The sequence below is a fragment of the Prionailurus viverrinus genome, chromosome X (assembly GCF_022837055.1).
Source record: "Prionailurus viverrinus isolate Anna chromosome X, UM_Priviv_1.0, whole genome shotgun sequence".
Taxonomy (NCBI): Eukaryota; Metazoa; Chordata; class Mammalia; order Carnivora; family Felidae; genus Prionailurus; species Prionailurus viverrinus.
The window spans coordinates 53,597,707-53,618,880 of record NC_062579.1 but is presented as its reverse complement, the minus strand read 5'-3'; the positions used below and the strand labels follow the sequence as shown (position 1 = coordinate 53,618,880).

Below are 21,174 nucleotides of genomic sequence, written 5' to 3'. Positions count from 1 at the left end.
CATAACTTGCCTAAGGTCATACAGCTAGTAAATTGTGGAACAAAGATTTAGGGCTCATCCCGTAATACTCCAGAAATCTCTAACTATGCTGATTACTTCATGGTATAATGGAAATCCCACTGGGCTGAAAGTCCAAAGCTATGGGTTAAAGTTCAAATCTGTTACTCAGCACCTAATAGAACACACATGCACGCGCACACATACACAGGTAGTACACACACACAAATTACTGTGGATTGACCTCACTGAATACACAATATACTAAAGGGCCATATTTATGTATTCCTGAAGCCTCTAAGTTTAGTTAATGAAATAAGACTAGTTAATACTGGACATATTCTTTGCTTAAATATAATTGGTGTTCAAATAAGCTAACATTCCCCAGGTTACCTGATTATTTTGCTTAATAAACTTTTTTTTTTTTGAAAAAAAAAATTTTAACCTTTATTTATTTTTGAGACAGAGAGAGACAGAGCATGAACGGGGGAGGGTCAGAGAGAGGGAGACACAGAATCTGAAACAGGATCCAGGCTCTGGACTGTCAGCACAGAGCCCGACGCGGGGCTTGAACCCACAGACCGCGAGATCACGACTTGAGCTGAAGTCGGACGCTTAACCGACTGAGCCACCCAGGAGCCCCAATAAACTTTTTTCTATACCAATAGTTAAAATGCCATTTAAACATCTGAATAATAAAACTATTTCCATGGACTATTCATTCATTCAAACATTTCTTTGCACTGTTATGTGAGTCTTACCATGAGAGTTCTTTTTTTTTTTTTAAGTTTATTCATTTTTTGATGCAGTGAGACAGAGCATGAGTTGGGGAGGGGCGGAGAGAGAGGGAGACACAGAATGCGAAGCAGGATTCAGGCTCTGAGCTGTCAGCACAGAGCCCGACACGGGGCTCAAACTCAAGGACGGTGAGATCATGACCTGAGCTGAAGTCAGACGCCCAACCAACTGAGCCACCCAGGCGCCCCACCATGAGAGTTCTTAAATACTGACTGTGTTCAAGGGATAACATGAGTACCGCAGGTGGGATACAGATATAATCTAGATGGGATGCTTGGTTTCCATCCTCATGTCCACCTCCACATGTAACATCTTCTCTCCAATAGCCATATCCTCCTGACCTCTCAGTGATGCTCTGGACACTTCTAATTCTCCATTCCCCTGCCTGTAAGCAATTGCCTTTGATATGCTGCTTCCTGCCAGTTTGGTCCAACAACTGATGGGATTTTTATTTTTGTGTGTTTGTGTTATAAAGCTATGGCAATAAAATTTACTCCTAATAATACCACCACAATTTTATGTTCTTAAAATGTACCATAAATGATATATATAATAACTGAATTTCCTGTAAACAGAAATGTTTTGTTTTTTTTTTCTCAGGAAAGGAGAGCTTTTTTGTTTCCATCATGGTGTGGCCAAGGTTCTTTGATGGACTAATTGGTGATATAGGAAAGGCTGAGAAGCATCATACAAGACACTGGTGCTATGTCATTCTGGTTGTGACGAGTTCCGTTCACAGAGTAATTCAGGACAAGAAATGCTCTTCCTGGTTAGGGCCCACATCACAATCATGAGCTCAACCTCCCCAGGTGAAGGCAGAGTAAAGTCTCAAGGATCTGTAAGAGATTGGCACTAACCTTGGACTTACCCTGATGGAATTGAGTCTAATTTTTAAGAAACACTTGAGTTAACAATAAAAAATTTGAGAGCTACTTGGAGTATTATGAAAAGAGGGCTGGCTAGAAGCAGTATCATTATATCCCCTACTGACTAGGAGAGAAGAATACTAGTTTAGCCATAAGAGCATATTGCCAGCATGGCAAATATATTCTTTTAAGCATCTTCCTCATGCTGAATCTCATCCCTACATCTGTGAGATTTCACTTTACTGTTCTCTTTCTTCTTCTCTGGCTGCTCGTTCTGCCTATTCAATGGATCTTTTTACCCACTACCACCTTAGTCTTCAGCCATGACATTACTTCCATAGACTATCATCACATGTTCAGAAGCCTGTTAGACATAGTGACCCAGATTCTCTACTGTAATCTCAAACCCAACTAAACCCAAGTCCATCAGCTTCCCTTAGCCAGACTCGCTCTTCCTGCTAATTTACCCCAGCTCTGTCAGTGACATAGCAATTCTCCCCACTTAGCCAGAATCAAAACCTAGGGGTCAACTTTGACTTCTCCCTTCTCTCCTTTCCTCTGCAGCCAATCAATTACCAAAGTCCTGGTGAGTCTAGCTTTACAATGTATCTTTCCCATCTTCTCCATCTCCATAGCAATTGCCTTTGTTATCTCCCCCTTGAACTATTGCAAAAGCCCCCACACTGGTCACCTAGCCTTTTTATGCTTGCTCCCAGGTTCCATAAGACACAGATCTAATCCTGAAGCTGCCCCAGTGCCTGTCACATCAAGTTCTGTCTCCTCAACCTGGGATTCAAGGCCTCCCATTCTCTCCCTTACCAACTTATCTAACTTATAGTACTTGCTGGTCTCAGATTTGTCCAGCATTCTCTTATCTCTACTGACTACCTCCCACCCCGCCCCGTTCCTGCTTGTTTACAATCACCCTGTCTTTCAAGATGCTAATTCTCTCTATTGGATGCAAATCTTAGAATTTGAAACACATTTTAGTTCCTTCATTTAACAAACATGAATTGAGCACCTATTATTTTCTAGGCCCTAAGCTAGGAGCTGTAGGTAATATAAATATGAATAAAACAGTATTCTTCCCTTTGTGGAACTCCAGAGTCAGAAAGACAAACATAACTAACTCTAAATCCCCATCAGGCTGTGTCTGACTCCCATCCTATAGACCCTTCCCCTCAGCCTTTAAATATACCTAAGACCCTCCCATCTTAAATCACCCACCTACCTGAACCCCACCCCTGGGTCAAACTCTTAAAAAGTATATTTGTACCATCATTCTCATCTGCATTTCCTCCCATCCGATTCTTCAGTCTACTCCAGTTAGGCTTTGTCCACACCCTTCACTGACTTGGCTATAGCAAATGTCTCCTTCCCGTGGACAAATCAGAAGACTGCCCTCCTTTTACCTAATCTCTCTGTAATATCTCAAGTTGTCACCAGAACTGTATGCACTCCCTCTGTCCACCTCTAAAGTATTGACTGTTCTCCATGACGCTTTCCTTCCCTCTCTTCCCTTCTTACTCTGTAGTAAGCCTCCCCTGCCAGCAAAGCAGTTCCTTGGCAATCCTCATCCAATTCTTTTATGTCACCGACAACTCCCAAATCTTACATCCTGTACTTTAGGCCCAACCCCTCTCCTAAATACCAGAGCACTACAGCATCAGGATCCTAACCCTCAAAATTCTTCCCACTCAACTCCCACCACACACACACACACACACACACACACACACACCTTACCATGAGCCCTTGTCCTCTGCCTGTATTCTTCATCTCCTTAATGCACCTCCCACATGGTCAGAAATCTTTGACTCTCTCTTCTTCCTTACTTCCCACATCCAATAAATTGTTTAGAACTATTGATGATGTCTTTTCAGCCTTTCAATCGCTCCATTCCTCCCACAGCTGTTATGATTCAGGCCCAGATACCACTCATCATGGTTCTACCACCAGATTTCTCACTGGTCTCCCTACTTGCATTCCTCCCATCAAATGCTGTTCCATTCTCCATGCTGTAGCCAATGAGTCTTCTAAAGGACATAGCTTGAGAGCCTGTTAAGCGTCTGACTTTGGCTCCAGTCATTATCTCACAGTTCGTGAGTTTGAGCCCCGCATTGGCTCTGCACTGACAACACAGAGCTTGCTTGGATCCTCTGTCTCCCTCTCTCTTTGCCCCTGCCCCACTTGCATGTTCTCTCTCTCTCTCTCTCTCTCTCTCTCTCTCTTTCTCAAAAATAAATAAATGTTAAAAAAAGAAAAATAAAGGACACAGCTGACCTGTCCATTCCCTCATTTATAAGCTCCCCCAAGTTTTCATTTCCTTATCCCACAGTTACTTACCAACCTACTAGGTGCAAGCACTGTCTTGGGAACTGATAATACAGCAGAGAGCAAAACAATGTTCTGCCCTCATGAACCTTCTAGTCTGGAATAAGACCAAATGCCTGAATGTGGGGAGTGGGCAGCGCCTACTATAAAATTCATGCCTGCCTCTTCAGCTTCATGTCCTATTTCTCCTTATGCCCTACCCTTGAGCCATATCAAAGGAATTTCAATGTTTCTGAGGTAATTTAGAGGCTCCAGTAAGTAGTGCTGATCTCCAGAATGACCTGGGCTCAAATCTCAGCTCTACATGTGCTGTGTGACCTCTGTCAAGTTATCTGACTATTCTACACTTCAAATCTTCACTTTTTTTTAATGTTTATTTATTTTTGAGAGAGAGAACATGCAAGTGTGGGAGGGGCAGAGAGAGAGGGTGACAGAAGATCCAAAGCAGGCTCTGCACTGATAGCAGAGAGCCTGATGTGGGGCTCGAACTCAACAACCATGAGATCACAACCTGAGCTAAAGTCGGATGTTCAACTGACTGAGCCGCCCAAGTGCCCCCAAATCTTCATCTTAAAATGGAAATAATTAACAGTATCTCCATGTGGGTTGGTTGTGAGAACTAAGTCAATCCATAAAAAGTGCTGAGATACTTTAGATGCCTGACATATAATAAGCCTTTAATAAATGGTTTTATTACTTTTATCTTTAGTATTATTATTGCACCTCTCATCACACTATACTATAATAATTCTTCCTACTAAACATGACTTACTGTCTTTGTAACCCATGAACTAACCTAGTTGGGCACATAGTAAGCACTTGATAAATATTGAGGGACAGATAAAAGAATTGGCTGCTCCAGTTTTGTGGCTTGGTTTCCTGTGAGCAAATTGGATTATGAAGGAATAAAACCAAATTTAAGACTTCTGAATATCTTCTTGACTGAATATCTAAGTGTATACTGTTCACATTGTATGAGCAAGAGCTGGAGAGAAATGATCAAGAAAGGTGCCTTGATCTGGGCTGACCTGAATGAGAACTGAGCTATTTTCATTTCTTTATTCATTGACTGTTGGGTCCAGAAGGGACCAAGTCCCCTAAAGTCACCATTACCTTCAGTTCCCATCCCTCAGCACCACTTCATACTTCCCATTTGTTTCCTTCCCACTACTATGTTCCCCTCAAAAATGTATAAACCAAAACCCAGAAATCAAAAGGAGTGCTGAGGGAAAAGGGGAAGGGGTGGAGAAGGGTTAGCACCTCCCTCCTTCCTTTGCTGAGATCAAAGCCAACGTTTTGACTGGAAGGCCAGCTGGCCTCTTTCATCCCCACTCCACCTGTCTGGGAATAGGATTGCTGCTTGCCCATTTCCTTTCCTCTTCAGGGTTAGAGGGCAGTTTCTGGGTGGGGCCCCGAGCTATTTCTAGTGCTGGCCAAATCCCTCCACCCCAATATCTCCTTTGCCTTATGTGATCAGATTTCCTTTCCACCTCTCCAGTAAGTAACAAGTGGCAGGAGCATAGGGCAGGAAACTGTGAGAGAAGTTAGTTTCTCCACAGGCCCTGGGCGGAGCTAATGGTTTAAGCAAGTGGAGAGGACATTGGGGCTGCTGGGTTTTGTCTAGCAGGAGGAACAATTCTTTCTACACAGCAGCCCCAAGTGTGTGGCCCAACATCCCCGAGGGTATGGGTGAGGCACTGTTTAGGCAAGGGCCTCTTGCCCCAGGATAAGGGAATTCACATTTACTGAAGTCCTACTATGTTCTGGGCCCTATGCTAGGCCCTTTTGTTTATACTATCTCAGTGGTTTCTAATAATCCACCCAGGTCTGCATTTATTATCATCTTCTGGTAGCAATAACAAAAGAGAGATTAAGCAGCTTGCCTGAGGTACATGACTGAATCCTGATATAACATGCATCTCTGTTCGACTCTAAAGCCAGTGCTCTTTCCACCTCACCATGCTTCCTCAAGAGTCCAGAAAAGCTGTTAATGCTATGAGTTGGCTCTTTGCATTATTCCACAGAATTAACTGAAAAGCAAGCTAAATCTTTTGTGAATGAATTTCATTCAACATAACTTTAAAATAAAGGTTTAAGAAGAACCTTTGATGATTCGATCTTAGTTCCACAGTTCTGCAGAGTATGTGACAGGAGTTTCTGCCTTTGCAGAGTCTAGTAGAAAAAGTTAACAAGTGCCAAAATAAATGCATAACATAACACAGAAACAGAGAAATGCCATGAGAGAGCCAGAGAGGGGAATAGAGCAACACCTTTGCCTTAGATACAGCTGCTGCCTTCCCAATGCCTGTTACTTCCTTTGGCCCCAAACAGTGCCTCCCCAAGGCTGGGACCAGCCAGCTGCCATGTCAAACTGGATCATAAAACAGGGACATTCCTAAATCATCTCTGTCCCCTAGCCTAACAGATAAGCAGAACCTGGGAATAATATTTCATTGGCAAAGGTGGAGAGATGTCTGGTACCCAGACTTGGTCGTTACCTATAGCCAGCTTGCTTCAGCAAAGAATAGGTTATTCATGGGTTAGTTAAAGCCAGGTGCTAATGCAGCCACATCAAGAGACACAATCCCAGTCAAACTGAGTTCTGTTACATTACAAGTAAGTTCTGGCACCAGCTGACCATGTTACAACTGTGTGCTCTTGGGCAAAGAGGGAACTGAAGCAGGAGAATATGGGTAACAATATAGTAGATATTCACAATGAGAACATGTTCCAAATAACCCTAAACCAGCAGCTCTATCTTGCTGGCAGAGGATCAGCAGTATTATCTTCTTAGATGGAGGCAGAACATTCTCTCCTCCTATACCTCCGTGAGGCACCCTGCCTCTGATTTGTTTAGCACTTTGATGCTAGGGGTTTTGGTCCTCTCCCAGAGTATCTACTTCATTACAGCTGCCTTTCTTCTATTGCTCTCTCTAAACCCATCTTCCCATACCTGTGAAATGAGTATACTACTTGACACCCTCTGGAGGAAAAGAGGTCGCCTAAGGAGAGGGCAACACCTGTTTGAAGCCTTCTCTTCCAGAGCCAAGCCCACAAGATCCTTGAGCTTGGACTGAGGGGCTATCATCAGCTAAAAATACAAACCTCTCAAGTTTTTTTTTTTATCATAATGGTGGTTAGTTTCTAGATATATTTCCCAGGTAACCCCTCTTGTCTCTTCCATATATGGGTTTGATAAAGATGATCTCCACTCAAGGCTTCTCCTATCTCCAGAACACAGGGCTTCAGACATCAGACAGCAATGACTCCATCAGGAAAGAACAAGGCCCCTCTTTCCTTTCTATGTCAGTCCATTAAAAAAAAGCATTATAATAAGCATTGGGGCAGTCTTGGGCATTTTTCTTTTAATTCAATGTATAGAGTTTTCCATCATGGATGTGCAAAAGCCATCTACCAATTAAATTACTCCCATGGATTCCACAAAGATGCTGTTAGAACCCTTAGAGATCATTCCGCAACTTCTCCCATGGTGCCAGATATACATCCAGACTCTTAATAAGGATAATTTGATGGCAATGACAATAACCTTGGGTTCTCTGAATGACATCAAATTCATAACATATATCCAGATCCTTTTTTTCATGCCCTCTCTACCATTTTTTCCATGGAATTTGAATGTCCCTGTTTTACTTACAACCTAACAATATCACTATTGAAAGCACGTAATGTTAAGAACCATATGCTCTCTCTCCAGAAAGTATGCGCAAATACTATTTCTGTTAAAAACTAAACAAAAATAGTAGTTTTGCATACTTCCCATTCAAAAACTTATCCCAATTGAATGATTCCCTTTGTCGTGGAGTGTTTTTCCCCAAGCGGGCCCTAATAGAGAAGCTGAATCAGATATTGTGACTTACCAAAGGTCACAAGGAATCATCTAGTGAGCTAGAAATAGAATCCAAAAACCTTTCTTTTGATTCCCTGAATTTAAAAACAAATAAACTCTACCATAGAGAAAGAAAAACTGGAGAAACTAGGCTTACTTGACATTCCTGGGTCAGGGAATTCAAGTCAACCAAAGTTAACAGACAGCTGCCATAGTCTGAGGATCAAAGAGGTGAATAAGACATAGGTGCTGCCTGCCTTCAAGGAACTGACAATCCAGTGCAGGGAGGTCAGGTCACTGCTGAAAAATCTCTATCTAATGCAGAATGGGTTTATGAACGCCTAGAGGATCCCAGAGGAGGTCTTGCCCATCTTCATAGTCTCAACAGCAGCCAGCGTAGTGACCCACATATAATATGTAGGCATGTAGTATTTGTTGAACGCGGGCCATAAGAAAGGTACCAAAACAACACGCTGCAGGTTGGTGGAAATTAAGGGACAGCTTTGTGAAGGAGGTGACATTTGAGCTGTGCCTGAAAGCATAGGGAGGTTTTTCACAGGCAGCAGGAATTGAGGGAGGGCCTTTGCAGCCCTAACAAAGATCAATGGCAAAGATCCTAAGCAGGGGGGTGGGGGGGGTGCAGAACAAAGCATGATGTGATTTGGGAGAGCCCAGAGCAGGCCAGTGTGGCTAGAGAACAGGGGGCAGTGAGAGCTAAAGCTAGAGAGAGAAGCTGGGACCTGAGCAGAGAGAACCTTCAACAGCAAGCTAAATAATTTAGCAGTGAACTGTCACTGGAGGTTTTGAACAAGAGGAATGGTACCACCAGGACAAGGCTTCCTGCTGTAGCATCTTGCCTGGCCCACCTGGGCCTCCTTTGCCTAATGGACAGTGGTGGCTTTCTTTTGATTGTTCTGTGTGTATGTGGTTTGGTTTTGAGGTTTTCTGTGGTTTAGTTTGTTTTTTGGCCTTTCCCTTTTCCTTACAGTTTTTCACAGCATATGGTCCTGATTATGTGTTGGAAATCACGCCAAGCTGCCGGCCAGACCGCAATGAGCCCCACCGAGTCCAGCAAATCCTCAACTACATCAAAGGTGAGCACCACCCCTTGAGTCCTGCCCTCCTCATTCCACCCAGCCTGTGGTGGCCCATCAGTGGGAGCTTCCCCAAATACCATTTGTCTTTTGGTGGCTAATCATTTCACTGACTTAGAAGGGAAACAACTTCTTGGCCTGATAGCTTGTAGCTGGAATTCCACACTGGCCACTCTGATTGGGATTGTCATTTGGCCAGCTAATGTCACCTTCAAGGGGACAAAAGGTTTATCTTTAGGTACCTCCAGTGGAAAACTAGTTCTAAAGTATGCCCTGAAACCCTTTTCCTTTTAAAAGAGCAACAGTAAAATTCTCTTAAGATGAGGGAAGTTCAAGTCAACTCAGACTTGGGGTAGGGGGAGGAGGGGCTCAAAGACATCATATTCCAGTGTAGTTCCTTGATCCAAGATGGCCTTGAGAGACTATGGGGCCACAGTGGATAGTCAGGATTCTGGTGCCCTGAGGGTGGGCTCCCCAGTCTTACCCAAAGCACTGAAGATGGGGCTGCTTCCCTATCTTGCCCTTCCCTTAGGCTGGCCTACAATTATTCTGACTTCTGGACAGAGGGAAATGGCAGTCATCAGGTTGTTATACTCTTGATCACACTATCCACTAGCTGTTTGGGGATGCTGCCCTTAGCTTTCCAGTAGAGCCCCCCCCCCCGCCAAGCCCCAGGTGCTACTCCACAATTCAATTCACTTTATCTACAATATTGTAAAGTTGTTTTGGCACCAATTTTCCTGTTTAATTGAATTTGTATATATGTGTGCATATCTTTTGGATCCTAATTATTTGCAGAGTTAAAAGGCTAAGAGTATCATATTGACCATCTCAGAGAGTCAAGTCCCCATGTTTATTCATATAACGACCAAGACAGCAGCAGTCCTCCTACCTTTGACTCCCTCGTTGGAATAGAATCCAGCATGAAAGGGAGGCTGTTCTGTGCCAGAGTTAGTCTGAGGGAACACATTATGTCCTAGGAGTCTTTGCTGAGGGTTATATTAAGGCCCCATCCTCTAGTAGAGCCCAGGCTGTGACAACAGCCAAGTCCTTAGGCAGGGACTCCACGTCCCAGGCTCCTTTGGCCAGATAAAATTTTCTAAGCTCACAAGTCATAAACTTCTAAGATAACGCTCACAGCAATGCTTATTGCCTCTCTGGGGTGTCGAATAGCCCTCAGCCTTCTCTTGATCCTATAGTTTCAAGCCACCTCCCTCCAACCTCTCAGTAGGTACCGACCCCACAAGCCCTCACTTCCTAACCAAATCCTCCTCCCTTTGTACAATCTTTAAGGCTTTTAAACTCTTTCTATTCCTGGCCCTTGTCCAGTCCTTCTCACTATGCTGCAGTTTTCATTAACACTAGTGCTCCCACCCTAGTTTCCTGCTGCCCCTCACAGACCCAGGACAACTTTCCTGTTTCCTTTGGGAGTGATCCTGGACCAACTTCTCTTACCCCTCTTCCTTCAACCTTGCCATTTTCCCCCCATCCAGGCTTTAAATCCTGGTAGAGCACAGACAAAGCAATAGAAACAGAGAAACTAAAGCCTCTGCAGCTTCTTGTTCACACCTACGTATGTGCAGATATCTGTATGCTCTCATGCTTTCCTACACACGTACCCAGACACATATCTCCAGAGTGGTGACATCTTGCTATTGAGGAAATGGAAATGACAAGCGAGAGAAGACATAAGGAAGGTAATTCAAAGGGAAGAGAACTAGGAAAGGTAAGAAACCCAAAAGAGCAGTAAATTTTTAAAAAACTTGAGATAAAAGATTAGTTTGAGGGTTGGGGAAAAATAATAGAAAATCTTAGAGGACATGTAAGTTACATGTAAGTCAAGATTTTTAAAAGATCCTAACAGGTTAAAGCAATATTATGATTACAGCACAATAAAATTAAACTGGGCAAAAATATATGGACCAGGAATTAGGTCCTCAGAAGCATTGGACACATACAAGATGGGAAGATGTTGCTTAGCAGCATTTTGTCTGAAAGAGCTAGGGATTTTAGTCAACGCAGTTAGTGTGAGTCATCAGGACAAGGTGGCCTCCAGAGATGTTGATGCAATATCAACCTCACTTTAAAAGAGCTCCAGACATGGCACAAAAACAGACACACAGACCAATGGAATAGAATAGAAACCCCAGAACTAGACCCACAAATGTATGGCCAACTCATCTTTGACAAAGCAGGAAAGAACATCCAATGGAAAAAAGACAGCCTCTTTAACAAATGGTGCTGGGAGAACTGGACAGCAACATGCAGAAGGTTGAAACTAGACCACTTTCTCACACCATTCACAAAAATAAACTCAAAATGGATAAAGGACCTAAATGTGAGACAGGAAACCATCAAAACCTTAGAGGAGAAAGCAGGAAAAGACCTCTCTGACCTCAGCCGTAGCAATCTCTTACTCGACACATCCCCAAAGGCAAGGGAATTAAAAGCAAAAGTGAATTACTGGGACCTTATGAAGATTAAAAGCTTCTGCACAGCAAAGGAAACAACCAACAAAACTAAAAGGCAACCAACGGAATGGGAAAAGATATTTGCAAATGACATATCGGACAAAGGGCTAGTATCTAAAATCTATAAAGAGCTCACCAAACTCCACACCTGAAAAACAAATAACCCAGTGAAGAAATGGGCAGAAAACATGAATAGACACTTCTCTAAAGAAGACATCCAGATGGCCAACAGGCACATGAAAAGATGTTCAGCGTTGCTCCTTATCAGGGAAATACAAATCAAAACCACACTCAGGTATCACCTCACGCCAGTCAGAGTGGCCAAAATGAACAAATCAGGAGACTATAGATGCTGGAGAGGATGTGGAGAAACGGGAACCCTCTTGCACTGTTGGTGGGAATGCAAATTGGTGCAGCCGCTCTGGAAAGCAGTGTGGAGGTTCCTCAGAAAATTAAAAATAGACCTACCCTATGACCCAACAATAGCACTGCTAGGAATTCATCCAAGGGATACAGGAGTACTGATGCATAGGGCCACTTGTACCCCAATGTTCATAGCAGCCCTCTCAACAATAACCAAATTGTGGAAAGAGCCTAAATGTCCATCAACTGATGAATGGATAAAGAAATTATGGTTTATATACACAATGGAATATTATGTGGCAATGAGAAAAAATGAAATATGGCCTTTTGTAGCAACGTGGATGGAACTGGAGAGTGTGATGCTAAGTGAAATAAGCCATACAGAGAAAGACAGATACCATATGGTTTCACTCTTATGTGGATCCTGAGAAACTTAACAGGAACCCATGGGGGAGGGGAAGGAAAAAAAAAAAAAGAGGTTAGAGTGGGAGAGAGCCAAAGCATAAGAGACTGTTAAAAACTGAGAACAAACTGAGGGTTGATGGGGGGTGGGAGGGAGGGGAGGGTGGGTGATGGGTATTGAGGAGAGCACCTTTTGGGATGATCACTGGGTGTTGTATGGAAACCAATTTGTCAATAAATTTCATATATATAATAAATAAATAAATAAATAAATAAAAATAAAAATAAATAAAAGAGCTCCAGACAAATAGGAGCATGCTGCTGGTCAGTTGGTATGGGGAAAGGACTATAGACCAGGGTCCAAGAGGTCTGGTTAGAGGAGCTGAGGCTTTTGGAAAAAAGAAGACCCAGGGGGATGTGGTCTTTACCTCATATCTCTGAAAGGCTGTCACAGTGCAGAGGGCATAGGCAGAGGTGATGTAGTCACAGAGCACAGAGCTAGGGCCCATGGGTAGATATTATAAAAAGGTAAATTCTTATTCAATAGAAGGAAGAATTTTCTAACATTTAGCGGTGTCCAAAGTGGAGCAGGCCATCCAAAAAGGAATGAGGTCTCTGTTGGCAGAGACATACAAGTAGAGACTAGACAGTCACTTGGTTGTCATATAATACAAGGGCTCCTGCATTGATTATACTGGATTATTGTTAAGGTTTCTTCCATTCTTAAGATCCTAGGATGCTGTATGTTAAAAATGAGAAAATAGAAACACAACAAAAAGAATATGATGAGAGTGCAGGGGTTGGTAGATGAGTCATAGTTGTTGAGGGGGGAAGTAATACTGTGTACAGGAAAGAATTGATGAGAAGAAAATAAATTAAATGGCTGAGAGTGGGTGGGGAAGAGCCAGGGAGGGAGGACAGCAAGTAGAGTGGCTATAGAATACTAGGAATGCTCAGATTTTCCATTTAGCTATCTCTTTCATATTGACAAAATCTTGTGTTCTAGCCATGCAAATGAGCAGAGCACACAAGTCCAGGACCAAAAAGAAATTCAGCTAAACCTAGAAGAAATGAGGCTAGAAAGAAGTCTAAATGTTGCTAAAAATGGCCAGGCTAACCTGCTATACTGAGACCGTGCCCCTCCAGACGCATGCTGCCATCAGATAGTGAGTGTGTTGCCATGACAATGGTCAGTGTGGAAAAGCTGCTGAATTTTCTACATTCTGAAAGATTTTCCTGAACCTGCCTACATGACTGTCATTTGTTCTTGCATATAAAAACCTCATCAAGGCTGGCCATTTCTCACTGTGTCTCTTGCCCTCCTTCCCCCATATTAAAAACAAAGGAGCGGGGAAGCATGGATTGATTTGGGAAGATGGGATGGCAATGATGGAGTGGATGGATTAAGCTCCACTCTATGGGAGGGAGTTTAGCCAGCATGTCTCATTGAATTTGTCCAGCCTTTGAGCTTGGGGTTTTTTCTCTTTCTCACCACATCCCTTGGAAGCACAAAAGATGGGATATTTAGCCTACTGAAGATCAAACTTGGGAAGGCTCATCTTATAGAGATGTATTCTATATGCCACAAGTTGACTGGAGGGACAGGCAAATTTAGAATTCACCTTATCCCATCTTTACTGTCCATTAGTCTTTCCAAGAGGGAAAAAACAGACAAAAATAAAACCTTGGAGAGTGAATTCAAGCTGTTAGCTTCATACAGGAAAAAGCTATGTTTTGCTCTAACAAATTGCTCTTCTCATGCCAGTGAATCTCAAAGATATGTGTCAGTGTTCACAAGGAAGTGTGGATCGCTCACCGTAGCTCATGCCCACTACTGTAAAATTATCCTTGCACCATCTTCATGTTCTCAAACTTGTTTGACTTTCCTCTGGTTGATGTACTTCAGAGGAATTGGCTCACAATGAACCTTATAGAGTTGGACTAGTGCTGATGTGATCAATCCCCATGGGTAGCTAGCTCCCCAAGCCCACCTGGCTCTACATGAGGAAACAAGGGTAGAGTTTTCTAGTCCCTGGTATGGATAACATTTGAATCAAGTAAAGGTCCCTAGGGAGCCACAAGCTTCTTATTGCAGCCCAGACCCAACCTTCTGTGGAGGAGTACAGAGGGAGAGTGAGTTGCACATGTGTGAGTATGTGCTGGCATTGTAACTGGAGGTTATAACTCACTTGCTCTGAGTTCCCAGACTGTGCCCCAAGTTTTCCTGGAATAGAAAAGAAGACAAATAGGGCCAGGAGGTAAGGAGGAGGAGAAGGAGGGGGAAGACACAAGAAGAAAGAGAAGGCCTTGTGCACATCTGCCTTTTCTGACCCTTAATGAAGGAGGCTTAGTTAGCATCCTCTACAGTGCAGGGTTGGGAAGATGGATCAGCCAACTGATGTGGATGTAGGGGAGAGACAACATAGGTGAAATAAAAGAACAATAACTACTACTTATTTTACAGATGAGGAAACTAAGGCTCAGAGAGGATATGTAACTTGGCCAAGGTCACATTTGTTTGTTCATTCAGCAAGCAATTACTAAGCAAGTTCTATGTTTCACACACAGTGTGCTAATAGGTGGTAGACCAGTCTCTTTGAATTGGGGCTTTAGAGTCAGGCTTTTTGTCCTTTCCACTGCCCCTCATCTCTTTGCAGTGTTGCCCTGCTAAGTCTATTTGACATACCTCATTTTTCCATTCCTATTTTTTTAACCACACCTACCCCTGCTTTTTCCAATTACCCCTAGTAAACCCTTCCTACCCTTCACTGCATATCTGGCACCTTCCATGTGGCTGATCCAAAACACCTGAAATCTGATGTCCCCTTGGAAATCAGCCAAGGGCAACACTTGAAATTCTGGCCTCTGACACAGGCCTTTCAGCCTTCTCTAACCCCCTGTCCCTGCCATGCTCCCATCACCCTACCATACTATTATTGAATCTTTTTACTCCATTCTGAACTGAATAGAGAAGTAAAAGTGAAGGACAAAAGGTGGAAGAAGCCAACCCATCTAGCTCCTACTACCTGAAGTGTGTTGTGTTCACTAGCCTCACTCTGCTATTTATAGTTCCATGGCCCCAAGATGAGGCCCTTTGCACATCTACTGGTAATGTTCTCAGGAACACCATTGTACTGAGTGTAAGCAGCACCTTCTCTGGCAGTTTGAAGTCTGGGATTGACATTCTTCTAGGGACTAGCAATTGGGGCATCAGATCTGGATATGTCCAAGGCCTGCTGAAGCTCCAAGGAATTGCTGAAACGGTTCTCCTGCCTGGTGGGACTCTACACCATGGAAACTCAGCTTATTTCCACACCTTCTCTTGCTTCCTGAGAAGCCATAAGAATAAGCTGAAAGTCAGGGTTGGTCCCAAGACAGACTGACCATTTGCTTTCAGGCTTCTTAGAAGGATTTGGAGCAGGATTGTGGAGGATACCTTGAGCCAATTTGCATGACTTCAGGTGAGGGTTTCTGTGATGTCCATCCCTTATCTCTTCTTGTCATCCCCTGTCCCCTCTTTATTCCTCTCTAGCCCACTGTGGTTCTTCCCCATTGCCCAGGTTCTTGTCTTGTTGTACTAAAGAGTGATAGGTACTAAAGAGTGATAGAATTGGAAAGGTTTGTTGTTACTGTTGTTAAACAGAAAGATAAGTTATAAAAATATCAGGGTACTAAGCTGGCTCAGTCAATAGAGCATGCAACTCTTAATCTCAGGTTTGTGAGTTCAAGCCCCATATTGGGTTTAGAGATTACTTTAAAAATAGATAATTATAAAAGTTTTTAAAAATATATCATGCTTAAAATGTTATAAATTCTAAAATAAAAATGGAGGCTGTAAGCCTCCTGTTTAAGTTATTGTAACCAAAGTTAACTTTGTATCTTTGTAACTTTGGTTACAGTAACTTAAACAGCTTTTAACAAACCATGAAAACCCTTGGCAGATTACTTATTAAGACTCAAAATACCTATATATACAGGAAGCAAGAACTACCATTATTGAAATTCAACTGTGTGACACCATGTGCTGGATTCTTTACATATATGATCTCATTTAATCTTCACAATTACCTCATGAGGTAGGAAACTTGTGTCCAAAGACACCATGTAACATGCCCATAGTCACATAACAAGTAAGTAGTGACCTCTGGAGTTGAATCCAGACCTAGTGCCATCTGCCTCTTAGCAGTATTGTTCAAGTCTACTCATCATACCCTGTCTGCTTTTTTCAGTTGACCCTAGTGAACCCTTTCCACCCTGCAATGTCTCCCAAAGTCAGGTTCTGAACCAGCTTAATTTTAAGAAGTATTATTGTGTCTCCACTTCAGAGCCAAACTAAATCAATCAATGGATATTTTTTGTAACCTCCCATGTTCTTAGTGCCATGAGAGGTATAAGAGAAGTTTAAAACATGGTCTCTGCCTCTATTAAACAGCTAAGAACTCTAGAGAAGGAGACAAAACTAACACCTTTAGACAGATCAGGATATAATAAGGCTGATACTATGTAGAAGTGGGGGAGTGAGACCTAAGGGAGACTGCTTTCAAAAGGCTTGGAGGATTTTAATTGATAATGGGGAAGTGTTCATAAGTGAGGGAAACTTGAATAGGTGGGATCCAGGAGCAGATTGCAACTTCCCTTGAATTTCTGGCTGAGGAGTCCATACTGGATACAATAAAGTGGGAGCCATTCTAGGTTCCAGGATTAGGACATAACATGATGCAGTGATATTTGGATGAATCGTGATATTTGGATGAATCATTCTAAGAGTGAGCCTGCAAGAGAGTGGACCAGAACAGTGGTAGTAGGATATTCCCTATCCTATTCCTCCCAGAATACCCAAGGGTTGTTTGGAAGAGAGTACCAACAACACTTAGAAATAGGTCATGTATAGGAGATCAAAAAGAGAGGAGGAAGTAAAAATGATTCTGAGGTTCCCATTTGGATATCAGCTTGGATGGGGAGCTGTTGGAGGAGGGGGGATAGTTTTACAGAAACATATACTTGATGTGTTCTGTTTTGATATTTTGAAGTTGAGGTATAATACAATGTCCCAAATATATCTACATGGAAGATTTGTTGCAGCCAACTAAAAAGAAATTTTTAAAGATAATTTGATGGCACAAGATTATTCTCAAAACAATATTAAGTGTAAAAAAAACAGGATACAAAATGAGTTAATACCAAATAGTCTCAGTTTTGTAAATATACATAATGTATATGTGAGTGAGTATGTGGATATGCACAGAGAAACGTCAGAAGGAAATATAACAAAAATGCTAACAGTAGTTACTTTGGTTGGTAGGATTGGAATTGTGGGTATTTTTTACTTGTTCTTAATTCTTTTTCTGTATTTTTCAAAATTTCTACCATGAGCATGTGTTGCTTTTTTATTCAGAAAAGAATTAATACATGTTTGAATTTTTAAATAATAATAATAATAATGTCTCTTTCAGACCTTATATCCCAATTTTTGGTTTACAAAATCTGGTCACTGCACCTGCACATTGCTGGAAAGATAGGGACTAGAGAGTGAGCATTTTACATGGCTCAGGTACTATTTCCTTTCTTAGGTACCTCTAGTAATTCTAGGGTGCTTCCATCCGTCTGCTCAAGGAAGCAGATTTTCCCTTGACTCATGCTGTAAAGCCTCTTCTGTCTAGTAGAAGGGTATAAAATCCAGATAGCTTCCTAGGACCATGTTCCTTTCCAAAATTCTCATTCACTCCAAAGCAGCTGTCTCAGTCTCAGTCTTTCTGACTTCTCTCTTCTGCTCCATTGATCTATGTGTTTATTCCTCCTCATAGTCTTGATTAGTATACTACATAATAAACCTTAAATCAGGGGTGCCTGTGTGGCTCAGTCGGTTAAGCATCTGACTTTGATTTCAGCTCAGGTCATGATTTCACAGTTCATGAGTTTGAGCCCCACATCAGATTCTGCACTGACAGTGTGGAGCATGCTTGGGATTCCCTCTCTTTCTCTCTCTCTCTACTCCTCTCTCCTCCTCTCTCTTGCTTCTTTCTCAAAATAAATAAACTTTTAAAAATTAAATAAATACACCTTAAATCAGGTAGAGTGATTCCTCTTTCTTCCTTTTCAAAATTGTTTTAGCTTATACTAGTTTCTTTGCTTTCTATATATGCTTTAGAATAATCTTGTCTATGTCTACAAAATATGTTGATGTGATTTTGTTAGGAATCATGTTGAACAAGTATATCAATTTGGGGAGAATTGACATCTTTATTGTATTGAGTTTTCCAATCCATAAACATGGTTTGTCTCCCCATTTATTTAGGTCTTTTTTTAATTCCTTCTTCAGCATTTTATAATTTTCAGCATACAGATTCTAAACAGGTTTCATACATTAGTTTTTCTCTTTTTGAGTTATTGTATTTTTTAAAATTTTCTTAACATTTATTTATTTTTTGAGAGAGAGAGAGCATGAGCAGGGAGGGGCAGAGAGAGAGGGAGACACAGAATCTGAAGTAGGCTCAGGCTCTGAGCTGTCAGCAGAGCCTGATGCGGGGCTCGAACCCATGAACCACAAGATCATGACCTGAGCTGAAGTCGGATGCCCAACTGACTGAGCCACCCAGGTGCCCCTTGAATTATTGTATTTATTTTGTTTTCCATCTGTTAATAGTTACTATATAGAAATACAATTTTTGTATATTGCATTTATATCCTGTGACCTTGCTGAACTCAATTATTAGTTCTGTTTCTTAAGGATTCTTAGGATTTTCTACATAGATCACCACTCATCTACAAATAGAAACAGTTTTATTTCTTCATTTCTGATCTGTATGCTTTTTGTTGCCTTTTCTTGACTTATTGCACTGGCTTAGACTTCCAATATTATGTTAAATAAAAATGGTGAGAGCAGACACCCTTGCCTTGTTCCTGAACTTAAAGGAAAAATACTCACTCTTTCACCACTAAGAGTATGTTAGCTGTAGGTTTTCATAGATCTTTCTTATTAAGTTGAGGCAGTAACCCTTCATATTCCTGGTTTCATGAGAGTCTTTGCTATGAATGGGTGTTAAATGCAGCTTCTGCATCAGTTGATACAATACTGATATATATGTAATTTTTCTTCTTTAGCCTTTTAATATGGTAGATTACCCTGATTGATCTTCAAATTTTGTGGGGTTTTTTGTTCTGTTTTGTTTTTAAAGTATGGGGCACCTGAGTGGCTCAATCGGTTAAGCATCCAACTTTGGCTCAGGGCATGATCTCACAGTTTGTGAGTTCAAGCCCCATGTCGGGCTCTGTGCTGACAGCTCAGAGCCTGGAGCCTGCTTCGGTTTCTCTGTCTCCCTCTCACTCTCTGCCCCTCCCCCACTCACCCTTTGTCTGTCTCTCTCAAAAATAAATAAACATTAAAAATTTAAAAATAGGGGCGCCTGGGTGGCGCAGTCAGTTAAGCGTCCGACTTCAGCCAGGTCACGATCTCGCGGTCCGTGAGTTCGAGCCCCGCGTCAGGCTCTGGGCTGACGGCTCGGAGCCTGGAGCCTGTTTCCGATACTGTGTCTCCCTCTCTCTCTGCCCCTCCCCCATTCATGCTCTGTCTCTCTCTGTCCCAAAAATAAATAAAAAACGTTGAAAAAAAAAATTTTTTTAATTTAAAAATAAATAAATAAACTAGTCTTCATGCCCAACATGAGGCTTGAAATTGCAATCCCAAAATCGAGAGTCATGTGCTCTATTGACTGAGCCAGCCAGTCGCCCCTGATCTTCAAATTTTGAACCAGATTGTATATCCAAAATAAACTCTACTTGATCGTGGTGTACAATTTTTATATACATTGCTGAATTCTATTTGTTAATATTTTCTTGAAGATTTTGTTTCTATATTCATGAGAGATATTAGCCTATTGGTTTCTCTTTTTTTGTGCTGTCATCATCTGCTTTCAGTATCAGGCCAATAATGCCTTATGAGGTGAATTTGGGAATATTCCTTCCTCTTCCGTTTTCTGCAAGAGATAGGGTAGAATTGGTATCAATTCTCCTTTTTAGTAGACTTCTCCAGTGAGACCATCTGGGCCTGGAGATTTCCTTTTCAGGAAGTTTTTCATTTCTACCTTGATACCATTGTGGTCAGAAAATATGTGCTATATAATTTCAATTTTTTTTCAACTTGTTGAGGTTTGTTTTATGGCCCAGTATATGATCCATTTTGGTATATGTTCTATAAGTGCTAGAAAAAATATGTATTCTGTTGCTGTTTGATGGAATGTTCTATCAATGTTGGTTAGATCCTATTGGCTGATAGCATTATTGAGTTTTTCTATATCCTTGGTCATTATCTGTCTTGTTCTATTATCAATTGCTGAGAGAGGGATGTTAAGTCTCCAATTCTAATTGTGAATCTATTCTCCTTAAGCTCTATCAGCTTTTGCTTCATTTATTCTGAAGCTCTGTTGTTTGATACATATACATTTTGATTGCTATATCTTCTTGGTAGATTGACCTTTTCACCATTATGTAATATCCCTTTCTGTCCATGGTAATTTTCTTTGCTCTCAATTTTACTTTATCTGATGTAAATATAGCCACTCCTGATTTCTTTTGCTTAATGTTTGCATGGCATATCTTTTTCTATCCTTTTACTTTCAACCTGCTAATATCATATTCAAAGTGAGTTTCTTATAGATAGCATGTAGTTGGATCACTTTTTTAGCCACTCTGCCAATCTTTATCTTTTAACTAATGTATTTATTTTATTTTCTTAGAGAGAGCACGGGTGGGGGAGAGGAGGACAGAGAGAGAAAGAGAGAGAATCTTTTTTTTAAGTTTATTTTGAGAACAAGAGAGAGTGGAGGAGGGGCAGAGACAGAAGAGGAGAGAGAGAATCCCAAGCAGGCTCTGCGTTGTCAGCACAGAACCCAATGTGGGGCTCGAACTCATGAATTACAACATCATGACCTGAGCCAAAACCAAGAGTTGGATGCTTAACTGAGTGAGCCACCCAGGCACCCCATAGAGAATTAATCTTAAGCAAG

General features: G+C 41.7%; 1 protein-coding gene across 4 annotated transcripts in view; it reads left to right on the top strand.

Annotated features, from left to right (window-relative positions):
* Positions 1-21,174, top strand: part of HDAC8 (histone deacetylase 8) — a 235,802-nt gene that overhangs the window by 195,970 nt on the left and 18,658 nt on the right. For 3 of the 4 annotated variants that reach the window (XM_047844370.1, XM_047844366.1, XM_047844368.1), the window contains one exon: positions 8,831-8,936. The exons of the other annotated variant lie outside the window; for it this stretch is intronic. In XM_047844370.1, the coding sequence (XP_047700326.1) occupies positions 8,831-8,936 (106 nt within the window). The remainder of the gene's footprint in view (positions 1-8,830; positions 8,937-21,174) is intronic. 4 annotated transcript variants of the gene reach the window in all.